General features: G+C 45.0%; 1 protein-coding gene across 6 annotated transcripts in view; it reads right to left on the reverse strand.

Annotated features, from left to right (window-relative positions):
• The window catches only part of tenm2a (teneurin transmembrane protein 2a), a 201,230-nt gene that overhangs the window by 100,185 nt on the left and 74,462 nt on the right, over positions 1 to 26,583 (reverse strand). For 2 of the 6 annotated variants that reach the window (XM_068714395.1, XM_068714394.1), the window contains exon 1: positions 6,314 to 7,113. The exons of the other annotated variants lie outside the window; for them this stretch is intronic. In XM_068714395.1, the coding sequence (XP_068570496.1) occupies positions 6,314 to 6,365 (52 nt within the window). In that variant the 5' untranslated portion in view covers positions 6,366 to 7,113. Of the gene's footprint in view, positions 1 to 6,313; positions 7,114 to 26,583 lie in introns of those variants that run through there. 6 annotated transcript variants of the gene reach the window in all.

Here is a 26,583-nt window from a genome sequence, read left to right on the forward strand (position 1 = left end):
AGCTATTTCACCATTCATCATTACTATTAGGTAACTACAGTTTATTCATAACTTTTAGATCACTGCCCTCTCTGCATGCTTGCAAATCAGTTCTTTGTGCCTTCTCAATGGCAAGAAACAAACCAACAGTCCTGTGCTAAAACTGACTAAATAGTGGATATTTATTTTGAATCAATACATATATTCTATTAAATATATCTTCTTCTTTTTCAAAAATAAATAGCTACCGCACTTTCTTTTTCAGGTATCTCCTGACAGCTGCAGAGTAGTACCCCCGGTTGGGAACCACTGCTATGAGGTGTTGCCCCGACACAATACAGGCAGAGACAGAACTGCATGAGCTCCTCCACTTACAAGAGTAGCCTCATTTCCACTAATGCTTTGTAAAAACACCTCCCTCTCTGCGACGGTGAAACAATCCTATATTTGACCTATTTTTGCTTCAGACGCAGCACAGCCAAACTACCTGGCTGTCTGCAGCGGAGGCACCGCTCTCTGAAACTGTCGGATGCAAGCCTCTTAACGCGCGAGCCACTGTCGTCACCCCGTCCCTTGAAATCGGCTTCACATCTGTAGCAACGTGACAGCAGTGGAGGCGGCCAGTAGTTGTCGGGGCGGAGTGACTCACATTCTGGCCTGGAGAGAAAGGTAGTCTCTCCTCCTTTTTTTATGTTAATAACACAAGACCTGAGGAGAGTGTTTGGGAGAAAGGAGGAAGAGATGCAGGAGAGAGAACAAAAGAAAGGGGGTGAAGAGTTCAGGAAGCGGGAGTCAGTGCTTTGGGGAGAAGGATATTAAATATGAAGGGAGGTGCTGAGAGGGAGACGTGGACATTGAGGTAGCAGCAGCAGAGAGATAGCAGAGAAATGGGGAACATTAGATAAGAAGAAGAATGGAATGGAGAACGGTTAGTCGGGTTTCGAGTTTACAAACAATGGCGTGATGAGTCATTGAGTCAGCGCTGTTTCTACTACCCCAGAAGGTATAATGAGGCCGTGTAGATGAACAATGGCACTTCTAAGACAGAAAACCCTTTCCAGCAGAAATGCCCGGATCAATTTGTCACTTCGGCATGACTGTAATTGTGACACTTTCATCTGTCACATAGTTAGCTCTGCACAGATCGATCACTTGGAGTGTTAGCGTTGCATGGCTTAAAAAAAAATGGGGTATCACCGCATCCCACACAGTTGCTTTGAAAAAGGATACAACGCTTTCCTGCTTACAGGAAAATTAAAAGGTGAATGAAGATGACGAATAGCTATGTGCAAATATTCCTCTTCTCTATTAATATGCAGCGCAAAGTAAGTGAAAGGATTTAAATCAACCGTGGTGGCAGCTATTGTTTTTCTTCTTCTCTTCACAAATTAGCGTTTAAAGTGAGAGCGGAGAAAAGACGGAGACGCGGGGAAAATGAGGAGACGGCGTCAGGTGTGGACGGAGGGACGGGAGATGTGAGGAGGAGTGGGATGTGTTGGGGTATAGGTGACACACATGGCAGCGCCACATGCAGATGGTACACATGGATGAGCAGCCAGGGTAGCGAAGCATAAAAGCAGCCAGCTCACTGATCAGGCTCACACACACACACACACACACACACACACACACACACACTCAAAAGCATGCTGAGAACACCAGTTAGCTTGCCAGCCCTTTACTCACCCAAATCACCACTGTGAAAATTAATACCTCCAACCGTCCATACCAAAAAAACAAGAACCACACACTCCGTAAAAGACACACACACACACACACACACACACACACACACACACACACACACACACACACACACACACGCACACTCTAGAAATCAATAAATGCATTAAATATTTACATAGGAAAATGCATCCATAAAAATTGCGGGGAAACCTTTTTGAAACATTTTATTTGAAAGTCGGTTCAATAAAGAAAACAGTCTGAGATCCTAACGTTTTTATATCAGTCGTGTTAATCTTAACGATTTTTCTTCAAAAACTGACTCGAGAAAAACTGTCCGACTGGCGGCTGACTGCTTTTTCCATCAGCGCGACTCAAAGTCAACGACACGCAAAGTGCTTACCTGATGAGAGGACGAGACAACACAAAAAACACAGCCTCCTTTTTTATGGCTGGATTTCAAACATGCGCACAAAGCCATCAAACCGCATGTGTTATACACAAAACACGCAGGCCCTGACGGCCATGCACACAATAAAGCGTGGTGCGTCGGGGAGGACACAGGGGGCTGAAAGCAATCTTCCAGCTGACCTTGAGTGGGGAGGACAAAACGTGTGATGGAGAGAGAAAAAAAAGAAGAAAAAAAAGCCCAATGCGAGGAAAAGGAGTGAAATACATAATCTATCTCCACTGGCAGAGGGAAACAAATGCTTTCACTGTGATTGAGGACACATCGCCCTCACACATCAGCCGGCACACACACACATATATAAATATATACATATATATATATATATATATATATATATATATATATATACGTATATATTATATACGTATATATATATATATATATATAGATTTATACACACACACACACACACACACACACACTCACACACGCTCGTTTATGCTTAAAGAAGATTCAATGGAAAAGAGAAAAACTAATTTTCCTAAAGGAGGAGAACAGAGAGAGAGAGAGAGAGAGAGAGAGAGAGAGAGAGAGAGAGAGAGAGAGAGAGAGAGAGAGAGAGGAAATGGAGAAAGCGATGCAGAGAAAGAAGTGGCAAAGCCTTGGGTGCAGAGAGAGAACAGAGGAGTTGGTATGAAGAGGCCAAAATAGGTGGAAACAAAGAGGGAGAGGGAGCGAAGCAGACAGAGACAGATGGACGGAGTAAAGAGAGGGAAGGGAGAGAGAGAGAGAGAGAGAGAGAGAAAGAGAGGGAGAGAGAGAGAGATGACTGCTCGTGACCGGCCTTTGTAGATGACTGTCGTTGCTCACTTTCGAGTCGGGCTTCACTGAGGCAAAGTCTTAATGACTCACGGCCCAATACTCCGCATAATCAAGCTGTGTATGTGTGGGTCCGTGCGTGTGTGTGTGCGTATGAGCCACTAGTCTTGTAACAGAGAACTTTATTACCATCTGTTCCCACACATGCTTATTTGTTTAGCCGTGACACGCACGTCTTCTTCAATTGCTTTCCTATTTTTTCTCTCTCTCTCTCTCTCCCACTCTTTGCCTCTTCCAATCGCCTCTCCTTTTTTTCGTGTCCTTGTGTCCTCCCTGTACGTGGAGGGAGGGAGGGGGGGGGGGCGGCGTCCGACCAAAAGAAAACCTTTACCTGAATGGCTTTTTAACTACCTCGCTCGTCGCAGTGAAATGGTATCGCGCTCCAACCATTTTAATCCAAGCATGTGTGTGTGCGTGTGCGTGTGTCAGCCTGTGTCACTGTGTGTGTCAATGTGAGTGTGTGCCTCAGTACCTGCAGAGGCCATTAGGTGGAGCTGGTGACTGACTGAGAGAGAGAGAGAGAGAGAGAGAGAGAGAGAGAGAGAGAGAGAGAGAGAGAGGCAGGACGGACGGCTGAATGAAATTCAAGAGAAGGTTCACTCTCTACTTGTTATCACCAATTTTTTTTCCCCAGCAGTGTGTGTTTTAAGGTGTCTAACAGTGTGTTATAAGCTGGATTGCTTATGTCCAGGAGCGTCAGTTATTCACGGTACGGTGGGTATCACTTGGTGGTAGTAGTATTTTAATGGGTGTAGGTAAAAAATAAAAATAAAAATAAATCCTATTTGTGCACCCTTGAGCGTGACTTAAGTTTAGAGCCACAGAAGATACAGTGTTAGAGACCTTTTTTTTTTTTTTTCATGCCATACATTTTAATGAGTCATGGCAGGGAAGAGCACAGGTGTAGCTAATAACATTAACGATATCCCGGCGAGCGACCATGCACAACACCGCAGTCCCCAGATCTGGGACGGCTTAGTGGAACGCAGCCAGCGTTAATGTTATTAATTACACCTGTGCTTTTCTTGCTATGGCATGTCAAAATGCTCGCAGTGGAAAAAGGAGGGCATTAACTGAAGATGCAGCTAATGTTGTACAAAAACCAAACGGGGCGTCAAATCAGCGAGACTCGGCGACAAATTCTCCTAAATGGGAACTTCAGACGTGTCCAAAAAACCAAACAAACCCCACAGACTGTTCCTCGGATTTGTGAGAACACGCGGACACGCGTGCACCTGTGCAACCACAGATCTTGTTGGCGGTCCAGAGAACAGGGACGGTAGCCTGGAGGAAGGGCAGGTGTCCACAGATGGAGCTCTGTCTGTGTCTCTCTCTCTCTCTCTACCACAGATGGACCCAATCACACCTATTTCTCTCTCGCATGCCCTATAGCTACATGAGCAGCGCGGGCGTGTGTGTGTGCGTGCGAGCGTCTGACTTGTTTGTTGTCACATAAGAGGGGTCGTGTTCCGAATGAGTCTCTAAATATGCATGCGTCTGGAGTGTTTACAGCCTACAGCTACTACTAGGCTAGGAAATACTATGCTTCCATCAATCTATCAGGGTTTAAGCCAAAGTGCAAGTTACAGTAAATGTGTGTGTGTGTGTGTGTGTGTGTGTGTGTGTGCTGGGTGAGACGTGCACATCCCATAAAAAAAACAATGTTTCAGAGCACGGCATGCAAATGAGTCCTTAAGATTCAGAAGCGTCTGCTGGCTCGGGATAACACTTGATTCCATGTCATATTTTCATATTTGTGCGCTTGGAGACGGCTGAACAAGTGCGAGGTGGCCCGCGGAGGGTCTGTCTGTCTGTCTCAGATGGCAGGGGGGGTCCCGCTGGCCGACGGGACCGCCCGCTCCGCGGAGCAGGAAGTGAACCACCGATCTGTCATCTGTCTTCATAAACCCACCAGTCAGGACCCTCCTAATTAGTCACCATGGAAACCGTGGCTAATTCCCTGGTCTGCCATGCCAATCACGTCCTGTCTGTGGCAGCAATCAGAAAGGCACATTTATCCACCGCTGGGCCGGATCCGTGTAACAGATGTGTGTGTGTGTGTGTGAGTGTGTGTGTGTTTGTCGGTGCGTATGCATGTGGGTGGTTCAGGGAGCTTGTGTGTGTGGGTTTGTGTGTGTGTGCGCGCTTGTGAAAGGCCTGTATTTCCTTAGACAATGTTGCCTTTATATTCTAGCAAAAACACCCCCAAAAACACAAAAACAACCCATGTTACGCCTGTCTGGCTTGTAAATTCATAATGTTTGTTCAGATAGGAGGCAGATGTGTCAGAGCTGCCGAGAGGGGTGTGTGCCGTGTTGTGATTGTCTGTGGGAACTGTTTGATTAGCTTGACGAGTGCTAGCAATCCCCTCACACCCACAAAGCAATCAAACAACTATTATATGACGCACACACACACACACACACACACACACACACACACACACACACACACAAACAGACGCGGAGAGATACAGTACCGTAGTACGCACTTTACATTCTTCTCTGAGGTCAAGCTGTTCCATCAAAACACACAATGTAACCCCCCCCCCCCCCCCCCCCTGCTGTTTTCAAATAACCCGCACATGCACACGTGGGGTTCGTAGCAAATCAGGCCACTTTGATTTTCAAATGAAATCACATCTAAATATCCAATCAATTCATCAGCGCTGAATTAGAAAGGCAAATACCTCGAAGTAACCTTGTAAATATTGAGGACCACACGCACAGGAATAAATTATGGATTTGGAGAGGAACAGGGGCGTCCCGCATCCCGTCCGTTTCTCGCCATCAGCTACCTGTCAATCACTGTAATTACAATCAACTGGAACGTGCTCACCAGAAGGCTTGAGGGGAGGGGGCAACACACAAGGGCGCACTTACGTACGCATCTCCTTCAAATCAATGACCAACCCAAAAACTAAAAACTAAAAAACTCACAGGAACACACGCACGCACAGAATGGCAGCACATACAGCACTGGCATTCACGGATGCCAATCATAACTTCAAACGCACATCAAAGCCAAGTTCTATATAGATGTATGCCGTTTGATCGCCGGCTCCACCATGCACACACATTCACTCACACACACATACACACACACACACGCTCCTCCATATGTGCCTGTAACCTACATCACAGTGAGTCATTCAAATCCAACATGTATGGGTTAGAAATAATTCAAGATGTTTTTTAGAGTGCGTGTGTATATGTGTGTGTGTGTGTGTCTCCATCCACGGCAGAGGACACACGGGGAACTGGCTGTAGTCGAGTTACAGCGGTGCTCTATTGTCCTTGCACTGTTGTCTGGTGGGAGTGGAGCACAACGCCATCTGACTAGCGACAAAGAGGGTCTTACCTGTCTCATGGGAGAGGGTCTTGCTTCTTCCTGTGTTGCCCGAGTGATGCATCGCTCCCGTACTTGTCTCTGCCTCTGATTAAACCCTCTACCCTTATCTCCTCTCCTCCACACTCCGCTCCTCTCCGCTCCCTTGAGAGTCCTCGTTTCTTGATTCTCAATCTTTTCACGATCTCCCCCCCCGTTCACTCCCTGGTTCTCGTCTCAAAAGTCCTCGCCGCCCGTCGACCCTCCCGCCTCGCCGTTTGCTCTTCCTCACTCTTGTTGCCCTTCGTTCTCCCCTCTCCCCGCCTGTTTGTGCGCTGAGCTCTCACTGAAGCACAATCCGCTAGCTGAGTGCCGGAGCGCCGCGCGGGAGGAGAGAGAGAGAGAGAGAGAGAGAGAGAGAGAGAGAGAGAGAGAGAGAGAGAGAGAGCGATGGAGCAGGAGCCCGAGAGACACGCTCACGCGGTGTGGATCGACACACTTGCACACGTGTAGCTGCGGAGACGGACACCACACACCAAAACACCAGAGGTGGGGGTGAGGGAAATATGAGCCCCGCACTGCTTTCCCCCTTTTTTTTTCTTGAGACTGCAGTTTTTTTTTTTGTCTCTCTCCTGTTTTTAGTCCTCAGTCCTTTTCTTTGCGCAATCCGTCACAGATCAAGGCCAGCTCGGGCGTAGGGGAACGGATGGATGAGGAGACGCTGAGAGTGAAAAAGAGAGTGCCGTTCAGCCTGTGGCAGGCAAAGCAGAAGAGATGTGGAGAGATGTGGCTGCGGCTCCATCCTCCATCTGCCCACAGCTGAGACTGAGAGCAGACTCAACGCGCACACACTCTCTCTCTCTCTCTCTCTCTCTCTCTCTATCTCTATCCTCCTCTCTCTCTCTCCCAGCAGCACCGCACCAGCGAGATGGAGGGGGAGGAAGGATGACGGCGGGAGCTAACGAATGAGCCAAAAGGAGAGAGAGAGAGAAAAGGGGAATAGGGGTGAGACAGTGAAAGAGGGAGAGCGTAGTGGCAGACAGAGGGAAAAAGAGGAGGAGGAGGAGGCTGCGGAGAGGGGCGGGAGGAGGCAACGGAGCCCACGAGCGCTGGAGAGTGAAAAGAGTGACAGGATCATGGGAATGTGACAAAGCGTGCACATCAAAGGGAAAGGGGGGAAAAAGGGAGAGGAAAAAAAAGAGATGCAGGGGATGCGAGTGAGCGAGTGGGCGAGGGAGGGATGTAGGCGAGGTGGAAGGAGAGGGAAGACGGAGTTGAGGGTAAAAGGAAGGAAAAGACAAGGCGGTGGAGCAGAGAGGGGGGAGGGGAGGGAGGAAGGGCAGAGGACACTGCGGCGATGAAGCCGGTAATATGTCAGATCTCACATGGGCGCGCTCGCATCTCACGCAATGTCCCTAAATAGGAAAGAAACAATGTCAAACGATGCGGGGGGGGGGGGGGGGGGGGGGGGGGGGGGGGGGGGGGACACACACACACACACACACACAAAACTCTCACCCTGAAACCAAACGTCAACATCAGGCGCCGTGAAACTAAAAGGGGGGGAAATGATTTTACACTTAGAGATCGATCATTTCGTCCTCTGACATCAGGACAACGGACGAACCGGAGCCACTGAAAACACAAAAGCTGTGTTTTCTCGCCTCTCTGTCCCCCTCACAGGCTCCAGCCACCAGCTCAGGTGTCAGGTTACCAGGTGAGTGGAGGTTCCTTGCAGTGTCCAGCAGAGGGCAGACGTCTTGTCATGTACCAGCCAACGGGGCTGAGGTCATCTATAGCTCATCAACATACTGGAGTATTAACATAAACCTACATCACTGAGCACATTGATCAACATTCAGTATGCATTTGACACGTCGCTTAAGTCAGACGTTATGCATTTAGACGGCGCCGCGCCACGAAAGCTGTTCATGCACATTTCCAGATAACTCAATATAGCTAAAGAGGAAGGACATTGAGGCTGGTTAATGGCAAGACAGTATTTCTTTCCATTCTTACTTGTCGTGAAACAAGTGTGGACAGCGAAGGTTACGAGAAGAACGCATGAATGCGGAGAAATAAAAGCCGCCATCCGAGAGAGAAAGAGAACATTGAACGGCAGCACAAAGTGCTGGGAGCCTACAGCTGACACAAAGCAGGTGTGTACTGTGTAAGAGGAGGAGGAGAAGGAGGAGGAGGAGGAGGAGGAGGAGGAGGAGGAGAGGAGTGCGGCGAAGGCCGACCCACGAGCCACCCCTCCAGAGGGCCGCTGTCGGCCTCATTTTCCACCTCTTCACGTGACATTCTCGGAAGCCATCCATCATCCTCAACGAGTCGCAGACGCTCAAATGTAGGCGACGCACGCGAACACTCATACACACACACACACACACACACACACACATACACACACACATACACACACACACACACACTTGCTTGCACGCGCAGGTGTTGAGGGCCTCGATTTACGGCAGAGGGGTGGGGAGAGGGGGGTGTTTCTACGGCTATGACTTCATCATATTAAAGTTGAGAGCGTGGCGTAAGGGAAGAATCAGCGGGAGCGCAGGAGGAGACGCTGGATTTCTAGATGAGGTTTGTGTCGATTTGTCATGATAAAAAAAAAAGGAAAAAAAACATCCGAGACAGAAACAAATTGCTTTCTTGACAACACCTTGTAATACTCCATCACGCACACGCGCTGGCATGAGCGCGCCCCCCCCCCCCCCCCCCCCCCCCCCCCCACGTGCGCATATGTACACATGTACACACACACGTGAACACTTTATGATGCTGGATATTTATCAGTGCCATTTAGGATTGTTATACCTGGCATATCTGTATAACCATATATATATATATATATATATATATATATATATATATATATATATTAGGTGCATATAGGTGGGATACACAGAAGCTTCCACTGGAGGGTCCATGATACCCTTTCTACGCTTTAGCATTGAGGGCGTGAGGCTGCATGGGAGAGATGTAAGGAGAAGAAGCATGTGGTAAGGAACAAGAAAAGAGAGCACATGGAAAGGTCGCACGGACTAAAGTGAACAAGGATCGTGTCTGAGATGAAGATAAAACCTCTGCTCATTAGGCCTGTTATGCAGATTGACTCAATCGCTCCCTCTCTTTCTTTATCTCACTTCTACACTCTTAGGGTTCATGTCCGGTTTCAAAAACTCAGGCAGGGCAGTTTGAACTGCAAGCTGTCGATTTATACACTCCCGGCATGTTGTTTTATATTTCTTCCATTCTTCCATCTCTATTCACAATTCCTTTCGTCCCTCAGTGACAGTTTTTTGTTCTCCCCCCACCCCTTTACCCTTGCCTATTCCCATCAACCTACCTCCTCTTGCTTCTCCTCCTTCTACCTGCCTCCTGAAGTGAAACACCAAGGGAGAGCAGGTGAAGGGGGAGAGAGAGAGAGAGGGAAAGGGAGAGAGAGAGAGGGAAAGGGAGAGAGGGAGAGGGGAATGGATGGAGAGAGAAGGTGTGCTATAAGGTGCCCCCATGGGTTGAACACGGTCATTTGTCATGAGGCTGAAAGCTTAAGAAAAGACTAGTTAACCTTTACAGCTGATCCCCGCGAGACACGGGAAAAAACACAGCCCGGCAAAACACCTCCAGGAGGAGGCGAGCAGCGCACACATGCGCACACATGCACATACACACACACACACACACACACACACACACACACACACACATGCTTGAGTGGCCCCTGCAGTAGCCTTCAGAATCCAGAATCGATAGCGGTGAAACCGCTCTACAAGAATAACCCCCCCCTCAAATCTCCCTCTTTTCCCTCAGCGAAAAGCCTCGTTCTCTCCATGGTCCTTTTCCTTCCTCCTTCACCCCCCCCTTGTCATCATGCCCACACCCCACCAAAGTAATTAATCACCTTGTGCTAATGAGCTATTAACTAATGACAGACTGACGTGCCTTCTGCCCATGTGCGCATGTCTGAGCGAGTGCCGGCGTGTCTGCGCGGGCATGTTCGAGTGTCGCCAGAGCCACCCTCAGAGCGCTAATGTGATTAATAAGGTTAAGCTCTTATTAGGGTGGGAGCACAAGGAGTACACTGCACACAAACACACACACACACACACACTCACACACACACACACACACACACACACACACACACACACACACACAAACCTTTACACAAAGAAGTCATCCATGCTCACAAATACAAAAAAAAAAGAAAAGAAAATCTCTCATCCACAGGGCAAAGAATGACTCGTGTCGGCCTGCTGGAAGTCTAAGTATAAATAAAACTAAAGCACAGAAAGGAAAAAAATAACATCAACTGCTTTATACCCTTCACCATGTATTCTCATTACCCAGAGGCTGACTCCGCTATACACTAATCACATCTCAGGGAAAAAGAGGGGAGCGTCGGAGGAATGATGCACATCACCGCGGCTGAGCTAAAAACATGGAAGAGAGCAGAACCTGCGAGGCCTGTTTTATTTATTTTTTTGTGTGTGTGGGCATTCGGAGTCGTTTGCCGACATTTTTACAGTCATTTAGCAGACGGCTCGCTCAAGCCCGTGGAGATCAGCACAGAGTGTGCTTTGCTTGCTGTTCTTGACATAAAAAAACACCCCCCACCCTCTTCCCTCTAAACTCCCTGTCCTCCCTTCACCTTCAAGCCTAGTTTCAGCACCACGGACAGCGGCGCAATGGAGCCGCTTTGAGAAAAAATCTGAAGTGTCCTCAGAACAATGTCCTTGTTTTGGTGCACAGCGTGATACCCTTCTTCTTTTGTAATAACGCTTGCACCCTAACAGACCAAACAATTACAGTGTAAAACAGAGGCACTACATAAAAAAAAAAAGTAACACAAATAGGAAAGTGTCGCTGGAGACGGGGAGTTACAGTAGAAGTATTCACTCGGAGTCTGCTTAATCAGACGTATTGGACTCTAAAGCCTCTGCTTTCCAATTCCAAGAGAAATGTAGTTACAGCAGGATCACTTGATACTCAGGAGAATCCTTGCACTTCGTAATAGGGAGTCTAACCGGGCTGTGCACGTGTGGGGGCCGTGAGCGCACATTTGCATGTGCCAGCACATGTACTGTGCCGCTCTGTGACCTAACAGTGTGTCACCCCCAGGAGAAGTTTTGGCGCATACCGCGACTCATTTGCATTCTCGCAGCTCTCTAAATTTTTTTGCTTTTTCTGTGGCTTTAGACGCGAACAGCTGCTTAATGGTCATAGCTCTTCAGAGACAGGACATTGGGAAGCACAGAGGGGGTTAGCCAGGGTTTCTGCACTGCCAAGCGCGCGCGCACACACACACACACACACACACACACACACACACACACACACACACACACACACACCAGGTAAAGTCTGGTTCATCTACGGTACTGAGAGCGAGATGTGACCATTTAGCAGATGTTTTTCTTCCCAAAAGTGACTTTGGAGGCTTTTCACACTGTTGAATTTAACTACAATAGAAAACAAAGCCAGGCACACATGCATTACGCTGTAGCTGATGTGACAAACAAGAGAGAGAAATCCTTTGCTCAGTATGTCAAAAACAATACTGGAGTTTGAAAAGATATACAGTATGCCTCATGTCTACATGATCCAAGCAGTGCAGGGTGTTTGAAAAACCTGGTTTAAAAAGCAAAAAAAAAGTGGGATTGAGGCTGAATTTTTTCTTTTTTTGGTATCACAAATTCAAATAAGATATTTGAACCTTGCACCACAGACACACATCCAAGCATGACTACATCAAATTGCCTTCATCTCCACGCTCATTTGACTGTTTGCCTTGAGCGAACAGCCCATGCGCACACACAGATAGACGGGTTGTGTTTCATGAGAAGCCAAAAGAAGGGATTTGGTGAAACATGAGATGAGTGAGAGAAGGTCATCGCCTCGCAGTGTGTGAGTGCGGAGAGCCGTCCTGGTTCCACCGTGTTCTCCTCAGCGGGGAACCTCACATCTTGACCTTTACGTCTCCGGGAGTACTCAAATGTCCTTTTTTTTTTTTGACAAAAGCCCATTGTCAAGAGCAGGTCAGCGCCGCGCACACAGGCACAAGCGCACACAAAGCAACCGATCGATTGATTGACAGGCTTATTGACCCACGGATCGTAGCCGTTTGGTTGCCAGAGCTATAAATGAACATGAAAATCATGAAAAATATTTGATCTAATATTAAAAAACAAACAAACAAAAACAATTGATTGAATGTGGCTGTTTTGACTTAACTAGGTTGAAAACAGTAATATGTTGAAGGCGGTTTAAGAACAATTTGTCAACCTTGAGATTAGATTAGTGTCTGGTTGAAAAGGAATACGTTGTATAAAGATTTATTTGATTCTTTGCAGATGACTGTCTAATACTGTTTGGGTCTTCTTACAGGTCGATAAACTTACGTAACATCGTTTTATCAGCTTGAAACTTCACGACTTTTCCGAATTTTATGAGAATTGCTCATAAACAGGATTTTAAGAAGGTCCCTTTGGGTGACAAAGGCTCATGGTTTAATACATTCGACTGGCTCTAAATCGCCGACAGTGCATTTTACACAGCCAACGTCAAAGAACTGTTGTCCTTGGAGTTTTAGAACAGTTGGTTTATAAGAGGTCTAACTCCCTGGGGAATTACTTTTCGACAAACCATATAAGATATAACACATGAAATATATCCTTGTTTGGTGTATTAGCAATGCTTAATGGTCAATCATACATGCACTTTACAAATAGCAGTGTAATGACATCGCCATCGTTACCGACAGAATTCATCTATGTGCAGTCAGGTGACAGACTATTAACTCCAACAAGTGTGTGGTTGAGATTCATGGGCGCTGGGTTGAGTATGAATCCTGTCTCTCTCTCCAAGTGCCACAATTTGGGAGTAGGTTTAGAAAAGGCTAAAAAACAAAAGTGCATTCAAACTCCTGACCGCAGTCAAGCAGTTGTGCGTGACACAACATCAATTTTGCAGCTCTAATTGTTGTGACAAAACGTTGGCTTTTCTGATAAATGCCACCCGTCTGGTTCCCTTTAGGTGGGCTGAAACACTTTACTCACTTTTTTTTCCCCCCGGATGCAACACACACACAGAATAATATTCAACGTAAAATACGCATAAAAGATAGGTGTAGTCAGAAAGGGCTGATAGACGCATACACAAATGCCCCTAATGAAAAGAGAAAAGAAAAACACAAATAAAAGAGACACCGGCCCGCTAAATCTCACGCGCTCACATATCTGGATGATGATGATGAGGAGGCCGGGCCCCGAAAGGAGAAACGAGGGGATAGGACAGCTCTCACATAGAGACAAATCACCTCCCAACATCACAGGCATGGTGGGCCAGAGGAGGAGGCGGCTAAACAGAAGCCTGGATACAGAGAATAGAGAGGGCCAAAGACACGGAGGGAGAAAAGGATCAAACACGACGATTGATGGGGCTTGTAATTTCTCTCTTTTCTGCCCGCTAAAGATGATGAATCCCTTTATGGGGAATTTAATCAGACTCCCAACAAAGAGCGTGCACCCGAGCAGGGCTGCAACAAACCTGTCGCGGGCAAGTACACAAACGAAACACAAGGCGGGCTATCCCTGCGTGACACCAAGGCACACACATAAATTCTCAAATTCTGGGGAAGAGTTTTTTTTTGTGTCCATCCATAAATAAACATTAAAGTCGATAAGTTCTGTTTACTTTTCGTGGACACAACTGAAGACGATTGCGCACGCAGTAATTAGCTAAGATCCTGTAAGATAGCGCACATGCATTTCCTAGGGAACAAGGGATTGCTTTCCAGCTGGAAAATGTGTGCATGTCCTTTTCTGGCTCTTTACTGGACATGAACGCTGCCTCTTTACCAGACTGAATAGATTACAATGCCTCTGCCATACCGATCAATACACGCAAGCTATGGCCAAATGAATTGCTTGTGACAACGCAGAAGACCACAGGACTTGTGAGCAGAGGAATCAACCAAGGAGTGAAGGGGGGGGGGGGGTGTGTCTGTAAATGTTGCGAGCACGTGCAAGCTCATTGTCTGGGTGAATTGTGCATGTTTAAAAATAGTCATTGTTAGTCAATAAGCAATTTCAATGTGAGCGGCCTGCTGCATGTACACTTTATTAATTCATTTGCAGCAGACGCTCTAGAAACTTCCAAATAAAAAATAAAAATAAAAAATCTGGAAGAGGAGAATACAATGTGTGTAAAAATAGAGAGAAAAGATGGGAGAGGGGGAGGGAAAAAAAAGGGGGAAACAAGTGAGTTTGGGGGGTTTCTGTCATTATGATGGATATATAGAGAGAATAGGGGCTCCCAGAAGAGAGAGGTGTAAAAATAGGATCGCACCTCTCCCTTGACACCTCTCCCTCTCTGCCCATTTAGCCAATCACGAGTCTCCCCCCCCCTCTCTTATCACCTATGACTGCCCTCTTCCTCCTCTTCTCCTCTTGGTGCTGTAGCTCAAGACATCATCGCCCAGCATCCTTCCTCCCTCCTTCCTCCTCTGCGTCCATTTACTCATCCGCTTACACCTACAGCCAACACAGACAAAAGACAAAAAAACTCTCCATCCCACTGGGTTTTCCTCTTCAGCATACTCAGCTGTAGAGGCTTTACTTCTTTCTTTTTTTTGTCTCTTTACTGCGCCGATCCCAGATGACACACTTATACAGTACACTTTGACTATTTTTTTTCTTTTTTCCTCCCCATCAAAAAATTATATTTACACCCAGGGATTGCTCGCACCGTCCTTTTATCTCGGGCTGTCTCTGTCCCCGCTTTGCATTCATGCCGCCGCGCAGATTCAACACATCGGAGCTAGTGGCCTACGAGGGATATACTGATGGAAGCCGTTCAGAGCGCCGCTTATTGTCCTGTGTGTCTCAAACGTTCGGCGAGCCACCGGGGCGGGAACAGAAACAGTAACTGTTGCCGCTTCGCCAGAGTTTTCACCCTAAGTTTCTCTCTTCTATTCTTCTTCTGTCCTCTCCCATATCCATCACTTTCTCACTCATTAACCACTCCCCCACCACCACCACCTCCCCCATTCCTCTTCCTCCTCCTCCCCGGAGAGGAAAAACAAACAGCTGTCAGGGTCAGGCTCGCAGATGAATTCCAAATGACTTTGAAGGGCAGAGGGGCCGAGCAACTTTCTCCAGAGGAGAGGCTGGCTACACACACTGCACGTGCACGAAAAACAAGCATGCAAACAGCGTCGAATAAATATGGCCCGATCCCCAATACACACACACACACACACACACACACACACACACACACACACACACACACACACACACACAGTGTACAGCTACTCTTTGAATCAATACTGCATCTTAAGTCAGCCTATTGCCTCAAGGTGAAGGCAGCTTGGATCTGTGGTTGTGAGTGTGTGTGTGTGTGTTTGTGTGTGTGGCCCGACGCTTATTAAATAAACCATCTCTAGTTAAATAGAGGCAGGTGAAGCTCAATGAACAGAAATGCACAGCTCGCAGGTTTGCCGACTTCCCCTGGCTCTGATTTATTTTACAGGATTCATCTCGAGTCCTCCTCTCAACTTTTCTCAAGACACAAGGAGTCAATCTCACCTCCGCCGGCTCGCCACCCGTGGCTCAATTTGCAGCTGTCGCTGGGTCAAGATGAGTCGATGAATCACTTTTCATCTTATCAATCATATCAGTGTGATATCTCTCCATCTTGTCTGTTGTCTGAGTCCTCCCTCTATCACTGTCCGTTACCGTTAATCCATCACGCATAAGAGAGACGGTATTCAGTGAAGCTAAGCCGATGTCTAATCAAGACGTTTACATCACTTTCAATTCTTTTTCTGCCGTTTTCTCCCGCATGGAGTCGATGCCGAAGTCTAATTTGATTAACCAACAAAACATTACATTTATAAATGAGTCGATTGAAATAGCCATTCGGAGGAACTATATGTGCAGAGGTACTGACAAATGAGGATCTCATAGAGATTTAGTGCACTTTCTGTGTTCATATATAGTCTCTGATGTCACAAAGAGAGCATGAAGACATTACGAGCATTATTAGATGAGACTAGAACCTCATAACCTGAATAATGATGGACATGTAGACACAGGACGGGAGCAAGTTGCGATGTAATATTTTGAGGAGGAGAATTGCTTTACACAAACTGATTACTTTCGCAGTTCCCACGATCAGCTAATTCATTTAATAATGGTTTAGCTCGTCACATGATCGTGTTTCACAGTCCACAGGTCGGTTTGCTTAGAGTGAGCTTGATCGACAGTCCAAAGAGAACCGAACCGAGCCGAACAGGCAAACACACCAACATGTTAGTTGTTGGTTAGGTGTGAACACACCCTTTGTGAGGTTTTCTTCTCCCACAAACAAACAGCTGAGCTTCAGCGTTTGATGTAGATTTTCCAAGTCTCTGGCACTCTACCAGAATACATGATATTTCCTAATTTGGTGATTTTGATGATGGTGGTGGAGAGTGATGACTAGTGCCCCGAATAGACTCACCTGATTTGGTTATGTTTCCCTACAAATGTATTCAGGTTTGTCCTTTTAATTCCTCAGCCCTGTGATTCACTGTCCTGTAATGTATGTCTTCTTTACACAATGTATTCTTATATTTGCGTGTGTCTGTCTTGGGCTGTAGTCAAGATCATAAAGCCCGACTGGTTTCGGTCTTGAGGGTGAAAAAAATAGTTTGAATCACTTTCAAGCCACACATGAAACTTGTGCTTACGTCTCACTGAGTCGGTTTAAACAATGGCTGACGAAATTTAATTCACTTTTTATCGCTTGGGTAAGTGTTAGTGTGTATGTGCCTGCTCCTGTGTGTGTGTGTGTGTGTGTGTGTGTTGGTCCTTCTAAGTCTTTGAGTTCTGGCAGGAAGATCAGAGGAAATGTGCGTTATTGTGTTTGTGTGTGGGAGCCTGACGGTGTGTGTGTGTGTGTGTGTGACAGAGAGAGAGAGAGAGAGAGAGAGAGAGAGAGAGAGCGAGAGAGAGAGAGAGAGAGAGAGAGAGAAGGCATGAAAGTGAGTTTCTGCTCTGAGACGTTTGATGTCGAAGAACAGCGTCTGCTGTCTGTCTGCCAACTGCCAACCCTCTATCGCCATCCCAACACATGGCCTCTGCAAAGTGTGTGCATGTGTGTGTGTGTGTGTGTGTGTGTGTGTGTGTGTGTGCGTGTGTGTGTAAGTGGCCTGATTAGGCAGGGACTCGGCTATGTGACATTGCTACAGAGCTAGTTACACTCATAACGTGCACCTCGCTGTGTCACAGTGTAAATGTGTGGGCCAGAGAACGCAAAATAGGATTTTGTTTTTTAAGCACGTGACAGAGAGATGAGGGAACGAGGTGTGTGTGTGTGTGTGTGTGTGTGTGTGTGTGTGTGTGCACGTAGGCGTATCGGAAAAGGGTGAGTAATCTCTCACTTCTCATACCTCTCATCCCACATCACCAATCTTTGGATGGGTCCTTAACATAGAGAGTCAAGCACACTTATGGCTAATTGTTAACTGATGTATGTGTGGTTTCTGTCTGCATGCATGTGACCATTTCTATGTATGTGTGTGTGTGTGTGTGTGTGTTGATATGTGTAGGTTGTGTCCAACACTGTGTGTGCCAGAATACTCCAAAGCCTGTTCCAGCATGGTTGATGTTACTGACACGCATCTATAACTGCACCTTTGTTTCCAAGTTATATATATATATTAGTGGGTAGGACCATATTTATATACCGCCATATATATGTCTTCAAAAGCCCCAAATAAGGGAATAGCTTCTGTAAGAAAGGTGTTCATCCCTCCGGTATATATATATATATATATATATATATATATATATATATATATATATATATATATATATGACAAAATTAATAAAAACAAAACAAAAATGAGACACTTCCTTCTATATCTGGCCTCAGAAGGTCATGGGATGCTTTCATGATGAATTTTAGTTAGGTGGAGAAAAAAAACAAAAAAAGATCCAGCAAACGTGTGAAGAACTAAGAGACGGAAGAACAAAAGCAATGAAGGAGGGAATGGAGAAGAAAGGCAGATATGAGATCTGCTCAAAAAAGTCAAACACTTGTCTTTGACTCACACTCGCAGACACGCATGCCCACGCCAAGTTAGGCACGAACAAACAAAACAAAAACAGTGATTGAGGCGCTGGCATGTGTGCACATAAAGACGCCACACTGAGCTATTGGCAGAGCAAGAGGCTGAAAGATCAGGTGAATCTACGCACCAAAGACACACGCAGATCTTTTTTTTGCACGCTTCTTGACATTTTCACTCTGATAGGGCCAGATATAGCTTCTCTGCCTCCTCGCGGCTCACAGGAACACACGCAGACACACTGTGAGAATGAATAGTTGAAGACCGAGGGGGAGGGGGACTTGTTTTGAAGGAGGGAAAAGAAAAATTAATAGAATACGGTTAAAAAACAAACAGTGGCCAGGCACTGCAAATGTCCCGTGGCAGCAGACAAATAAGTGCTGCTGCTGGAGCGATCTGAGCACCTCAGGTCGGCTACATTGATGGGGAAAAATTCACAATGATGTTAGTAAGTAAAATCAATGTGTAAGCTTGTGACGACATGATACAAAAGGCATTGAGACTGAAAATGTGATTACGCTGAATAGATAAAGACATGTTGTGAGAATTTCACAGTGCTTCTTGTTGCAAAATTTCCCAGTGTTATACTTAGTGGTGTCACTGTCTCTTCCCGTCTTTGGATGGAAACAAAGAGACAATAGCGGTCTACCGACCTGCGATTGGTCAATCCATTTCTAATAGGTCCAGAGGGCTGTGTGTTGCATTCATTACACCCAGAGGTGACTGGAACATACCAATATTGATCTGGTGTGGAGGGTTCTGACATAGTCCACTGCTCAGGTGGTGGGCAGTGAAAAGTGGTGTCTGTGGCATATTGACTATAAGTGTCAATATGATCAAAACTGGCCAGTGCGATTAGACTGATACGTTCAATGTCCAACTTATTACCACGTAAATTTGTTTTGAGAGCAGCATGTTTTACACGAGGACATAAAGGCTTTTCCCACCTTTACAATAAGTGGTGCTCCGGGTAACAAGGTTCCATTAAGTTGTTTGGATTGGATATAGTAACACTTGAAGATAATCTAGCACTGGAGGGCCACTCCGGGTTATTAAGTTTACTTTGGATTTAAGATTGAGTTTTTGTCATTTATTTTCTACCGCATACGACTGCACAGTGTTAGCCTGAGCCTCATTTCGTACAACATCCTGAAGTATTTCATATATCTTGGAATAGAGGAGTGCCAGTGTGGCAGCGTTGAACAGGATTTGGGCTGCCTCTCTTTATCCCTAGCATGAGTGTTCAACCGACAGCAGCACTACATTTGGTGTTTTAATCCTGCAAAAATGTTGCTGAAATGTAAAGAAAGTCACCATCATTTTTTTTTTTTATTCCAAAGCAGCTCTGGTTGCTTCTACCGACAGTCATGGTGCATCTATGCCAGATGGCTCGAATGGAGTATGCCACCAATTTGTCTTTGCATAGTTCATACCAATCTCTTAAAAAACGCCTTGATTGGCCCTGGAGCTGATCCCAGGAAGCAGCTCGGGGCTTACGCACCGTATGCATTGTTATTGATTGCAGCGACTTGCTGCTGTGTGCCCTAAAATAGATAGTTATGACTTTGCAAAAGGACCAGTGGGAACAGAGGCCGGTGGTGGTCCAGGCCGACCCATTGATTAGATATAAAGGTGACCGGGGTGTACTATTGATTGGAACCAGTGGGACAGGTACGCCGTAGAACTTAAGTGGACTGAGCTTTCAGTGAGACAACGTCGAGAGAGAGAGAGAGAGAGAGAGAGAGAGAGAGAGAGAGAGAGAGAGAGAGAGAGAGAGAGAGGATAGACTAAAACACTTCTCATGCGCCTATTTGTAAAGTCAAGACAGTAGGATCCAAAAAGTCATACTCCTCTGTTTCCTGGGCTTGAGCTTCACTGCCTGTACAACTGATACTTGGCTTAGCCATGGAAGTGGTTTAGAAAGGGAGATTTGGGACCAGCTGAGATGCCAGGGTGTCTCCGCGCTCGGTTATGGCGAGATGGAAGATGGAGTCAGGGACGTGTCGGATGATTAGCCAGCTCCGAGTATTAAGTGGCGAAACAAGAGGAGTTGCACAATCAGAGGTTAGAGACTCTAATATAGATTTATTCATCTATTCTCTTTCCTCCCATTTGACTCCTCGCAAAACAAAGCCAACCTATTAAAGCAAGTATTGAGCGGAGAAGAAACGCTTTTAACAGAAATATTGACATCAGCGCTGCCGCTTCTTTCTTTTCTTCTTCTTTTTTATCCAGCAGAACAGTGGGGCTTTAATCAGGGTCTGTGTCTTCGCTTGGTATCTATACAGTGACTGAGCAAAGGATTTGGCTTCATGAATGCATACAACTGCAATAAATACATGAAATCAAAACCTCATGCATGCTTTGAACATCGGCCAATGACAAACCAGGAGGTTTCATTGATCAATGCTGGGTGGAAATTGAAAATTTAGAAATTATATACAGTAAATACAATTTCTTTCTTCCTCTGAGATACAAAATAAAAGCAACCTCCAGCAATTTTACACTTTAGGTAAGAAAAACAGCTGTATAATGTTTTCTGAGGCTCTGGAAGGATTTCCAAAGTTTGAGAAAGTAACCCTGATGATCTCCTGACATTATATATATATTTTTAATAGAAAGTGTATATAATTCTGAACTAAGGGTATGTAGTTCTCAAGAAATGTAAATACCAGGAAGGGAAGGTCTAAAGAAAGATGCTCCTGAATTGCATGAATGAAAGTGAAGGATACAGAGTTTTTAAGGGTGCACATTATCAACAGAGTGTGAAGAGGTTACATTGTTGTCGTTATGTCAAGAGCCCCTTTGTATTGTGTTGCAGAGATATCGACTGAAATGAGCATGCTAACCAGCTAGCCCCTTCACGTGGCGGTCAGGCAGCCTGAGTTTGCGCTTAGCTGCAGCAACTAGCATTCAGCAAGCGCAAACTCAAGCTCTAACCGTTGCAATGTAATTCTGTGTATCATTGCCCTGCTGTTGGCTAGTATTTGGCTTTTTTTTGTTTTTTTACAACAATTGTTCCGAGCAGGTGGCCATACCTTACACATTGTACTTTTAAAGCTTGACCTACTGGGGAGTAACATTTTGGATACCTAAACCTTCCTTCATTTGTGTCTTGAAGTGCGTTGATCTTTATGCAAATGTGCACTTGAGGCCATATATTAAAAAATATCTAAGCTAAATATATTCAAACTCAATATCTCAAAACTCCACATATTTACCATTACCATACATTTATTGTGTTAAGTCAAAAGGGTATGTACCTTCTAGGGCTGGGCGGTATGACCAAAAATGTATATCATGGTATTTTGTAAGATTATACCGGTTTCACGGTATATCACAGTATTATTTTGCGCGTTAACGCATTAACTAATTAATGCCGAAAATTATTTTATCAAGCGTTTAATTATTAAGCGGACATTTTTAACACAAGAACTGGCCGGCCGGCAGCGAGCGGTGAACAGTTGTTTGTGTGGTGTGTCTTCCGTCTCTTACTGCTTCCTTCACCTGCATTATATACCAACGTAACGTTACATTTATAACTAATACCACACATATTACAGTCTTATCAGCGTTGCATATGTGTCTAACCAAAATACCCCAAAAAGCAAAAAAAAAATTAAAATATTTTTTTTTTGAGTTTTTAAAGTGTTTTTGTTTGTAATATGTATAATAAGCATATTATTTAGTTATCGCTACTGATAATTTAACAAACATAAAAACATGACGTAGATAGGTTTGCAGTTGTCAAGGTGTAAATTTCAGATTGCATCTTTTACACACATGAAAATAACTCACGTTCTGCTGAGGTGATGTAAGTTACTCGTGTTACCACCAGCGGCATCAACAGTGGCTCCAAACTCGCAAAACATCAGATTTTTTAAAACCAAAACACTTCCAAACAGCAGACACAACTCCTCTCTTGGGCACAGACTCTATTGGTGCATCTCCGGTCTCTCTTTGTTCCTCCTGCATCGCTCTTTTCTTCTCTGTTCTTTAAGTAACGTGACGGAGCCTCTCCCAGCTGTTAGCAGACTGTTGTGCTAACGGGCTAGCTAGCGAGCTGTACCCAGCATGCTGTTCGACGGTGACATTTTATAAATGTACAATTATTAGTGTCACAAATTGTTAATGTGTCACAAACTATGGTGTGCCGTGGTGTTGCCCTGTTAAAGAGCGTTAGTTGTGGGTTATTAATTGTTGTGTTATAAAGTTATAACCATAATGTAGGGGTCCCTCTGACAACATAATACCGTATACCACCCAGCCCTAGTATATCTTCTATATAAGATCATTTAAAAAAAATGTAGTGGGTCAAAAGTTTAAATCAAACTGATGTCATATGCACATTAAATCAAATATATATAAAACACACAGAGACAACTCATCACACTCAGATTTCTACTGAAATCAGCACTAAATGTGGGAGAAGCCGATCATCGCGGTCAACAGCTTCTCGATTGAAGATGATTTAATCCTAACAATTTAGGATTGAAGAGGAAAAACAATGTGTGGTAAAATGTCTCATACAGATGGACTCCTTTGTTGTGTGTGTATGGTGTTAAAGGGAGAAAAATAACTGTCCAATCAGAGCTAATTACATACATTAGCTACTTAATGCTTAACCCGAGCTTCAGGCTGGAGAGGCAAGAGAGAGCCCGCTACTTTAAGAGTGAATCTTTATTGCAGGAGTACACTTTTAATCACAGCTTAACAATGACATTTTACAGGTGAGTGCACGCGTGCGACATGTGATTATGCAGACCTGGCTCTCAGTGAAAATGTTCCACGTTGCTATTAAACTGCATCGGGTACTCTCTCTCTCTCTCTCTCTCTCTCTCTCTCTCTCTCTCTCTCTCCCTTTCTCTCTCGTTCTTTCTGTTTCACAAACACACAAACACCGACCAGTAGAGACTTGCAAGCTGATGCCACGCCATGCCTCGCCGTGCTGTGCGGTGCCCCTCTGTGCTGCGCTCCATTCGATGAGACAGCATGAAGCACAAATCAATATGGATTAAAGCTCTGTAAGGAGCCACTGACTCCTCCTCACCCGCGTAGGGAAGGAAAACGTGTGCACTTATTATGCTGGATTGCAGATATTTCCCCCCCCCCATCTTTTAAATCATAGAGGGGAAGTGAAGAGTGGGGGATAAAGTGGTGCTGGACGCCTGTGCCACGCCCAGCTCCTGCCACCCGTGGGGCATATCCATCAAGATGTTTAGAACGCAGCGCTGCGGGGGGGGGGGGGGTCTGGAAACAGCACCTCATTTCACCTGCCACACCTCGACTGAAAGTCACACACACACACACACACACACACACACACACACACACACACACACACACACACACTCGCACAGTGTACAGTGGCAGACCTGGCAGTAGGTCTCAACCCCCCTGAGTGTGGTGTGCTCCCCACAGCGCTCTGCGGGATGCCGCAGATTATCCCAGCGCTCGCAGACAGTCACAGAATGTTAATCCTCAGTCATCTCTTCTACTGTACTGTTAAATCTGGATCTTCCTCTCGATCGCTCCTCCTCCTTAGATTCCCCGTTTCTTAATCCATCAGCTCTCCATCCCCTCCTTTGCGATCCGCTAAAATCGCCCCTAAATTCCCCACTCCAAACCGCTTCCCATCATCTGCTTTTGACCCCACCCTCTCCTCCCCTAAAATCTCTTGATCCCCATTTTCCTTACTCGAAAGCGACAGGGCCTCAGCCCCGTTCCCTCTTATCCTTCCTCTACGCTCGCGGGCCCGGCCCTCGCTATCAGCCCCGCATTGATCTTCCCATCCCCGGGAAAACAAAACACCAATCAGCCTGTCATAATCACTCTGCTGGAGGAGGAAGCGCCGAACACCAAGCGCAGCTGCTACGTGTTGATGTAGAGACAGTGGAGAAGCTTACATGGCTGCCTTTTTTTTTAATGAACTTGTGCGGATGGGTTCTATTTTTAAAATATGTGTACAAAAAAAAAAGGGGGTACCATGAAGGTTTATTAACTACACGGTTGATTCCATTCTGTTAATGATGATACTGACTCTCATTTCTTTTTTTATTTGTATGCTGGAACAATAAAGTGACAGCTGCTGGAACCGTTCCTTCTAAAAACTACACAAAACAACCTCTGAATGATATCTGGTCTCCCGCAGCTTCCCTCCCCTATTCAATCGCTCTCATAAAAATTGCCCTCTACTGCTCGTACATTTTAGGTTTTTTTTACTACTTGTCCTGCAGGATTTTTTCTTCGGGACAGTGTGGCTGCTAACTTCCAAACAATAAATTCAGTTTGTGATCTGTCAGCAGTCTCCAGGCTGTTACCCCTGTCGCACTGTGCTTTGTTGTCATGCAAAACATGGATTGCAAACTTTATGTCTTCACATACCTCAGCATCTTTCCACCGCAGGCGATCTGGCAGATCCAATAAATCCCCAGCGGAAATGTTTGCTGTGGTGCATTTAGACATTGCATTAACCACTTGAACTGTACATTTCCCCCTTAAATTTCCCCTTAAATGGCTTCAAAGTTCGATGAATCACTTTTTCTCCACACTGTTTGACACCATCTGCTTGTCCCAGCAGATCATTCTGGCTGTAAAACACACGAAATGTTCACATCCAAAATGCCACTATTTCTGGCTGCTTTATGGCATCAATTGGAAACGTTTTGGACTGTGCAATTTGAGTTAATTATGATGGACATGCCAACGAATCTGCAGGGGTGAAGGGGTTAACACTTCCTGATTTATTAATATGAATAATTTTAATCGACTCACACTTAAAGTCAAATTCTTACTGTTTTTTACACACCATTAAACGCTTGATATAAGCTCGATACTATAAATGCAAGAATCGTAAACGAAAGCCAAACAGCATTATAAAACTCAGACCTTCCTCTCCAGACAATATTTCTAAAGATCAATAAGGTTGTCCGTTACAGCTCAAGGTAACATATATCATCCACACATAATGATACATGGGGAAATAGTGTTTATTGTGTTATGAGTGGTGGTATTCCTCAGTTTTACAACATCTCTTCTGTATTGCTATTGCTTGTTTCTCCTCTCACAGCTCTCTTATAATGGAACAATTCAACAATTTACTTACATGATACATTCAGACTATAAAGCTTATTTTAATTAGTGAATGAACTATGTCGTGGTTTAAGATAAGGCTGTATGCGATTGTGAAAAAATATCTAATTGAAATTAATATTTTGACTGATATTGCAATTGGGATATGATTTGCTCGAGAGAATCATCTTTTTTCCTTCATTATTTCTTATATATTATTTCTTATTCTTTTTCTTATTTTCACTGAAACACATGTAAAATAACTAAGGTGTGATTTTGGCAGGGATTTGTACCAAACAAACAAAGCCAGACAGAGAGACAATATTTGATTTGAAAGGTTATTTTCACTCACATTTCGCCTTGAACAAATGCGATATTAAAATTGCAGTAGGCCATATTGTGAGTTCAATAAAATTTTGATTAACTGTGCAGCCCTGGAATAAGATGTTACTCTTGATTTCATGTCTGACAAGCTGCCGGCTTTCTGGGATATTTCCAAGCAAAGATACATCTTACATCTATTTTGTATCAGTAGTTAACTGGTACCAAGAAGATCAAGAGTCCACATAGCCGCTCTGTGCTGCTTTGGGCGAAAATGCAAACATCAGCATGCTAACATGCTCACAACAATAATTCAGGTGCTTAGCAGGTAACTTATCCCATGGTGTGGTAACATTTGCTAATTATCATGAAACGCAAAGTACAGCTGTTAGTGCAATTCATCCCGAGGAGAACATGAAAGTCTGCAGCAAATTGTAATGGCAATCCATCCAATAGTGGTATATTTCACGTAGAAACATAAATGTCAACCTCATGGTGCCACTAAAGGAAAAGTCATGGGATCAACAAAGTCATTGGGATTTACTGTCTGGGCACCATAGATATCTGTACCAAAGTCCAAGGCAAATCATCCAATAGTTGTTGAGATATTTCATTCTGGAACAAAATGGTGGAGCGACCAACAGACCAACACTGCATGTGGCTAAACTAAGGGTAACATCACTTTGACGACACAATTCTTAGTTTCAAGCACACTGAAAAAAATACATTTCTAAACCAAAAGTGAACCCCTTAATTAGTCTAACAACAAAAAAACCTG

This window comes from Cebidichthys violaceus, unplaced genomic scaffold (assembly GCF_023349555.1).
Source record: "Cebidichthys violaceus isolate CVI_PGR_0920_01 unplaced genomic scaffold, fCebVio1.0.p SCAF_2, whole genome shotgun sequence".
NCBI lineage: Eukaryota > Metazoa > Chordata > Actinopteri > Perciformes > Stichaeidae > Cebidichthys > Cebidichthys violaceus.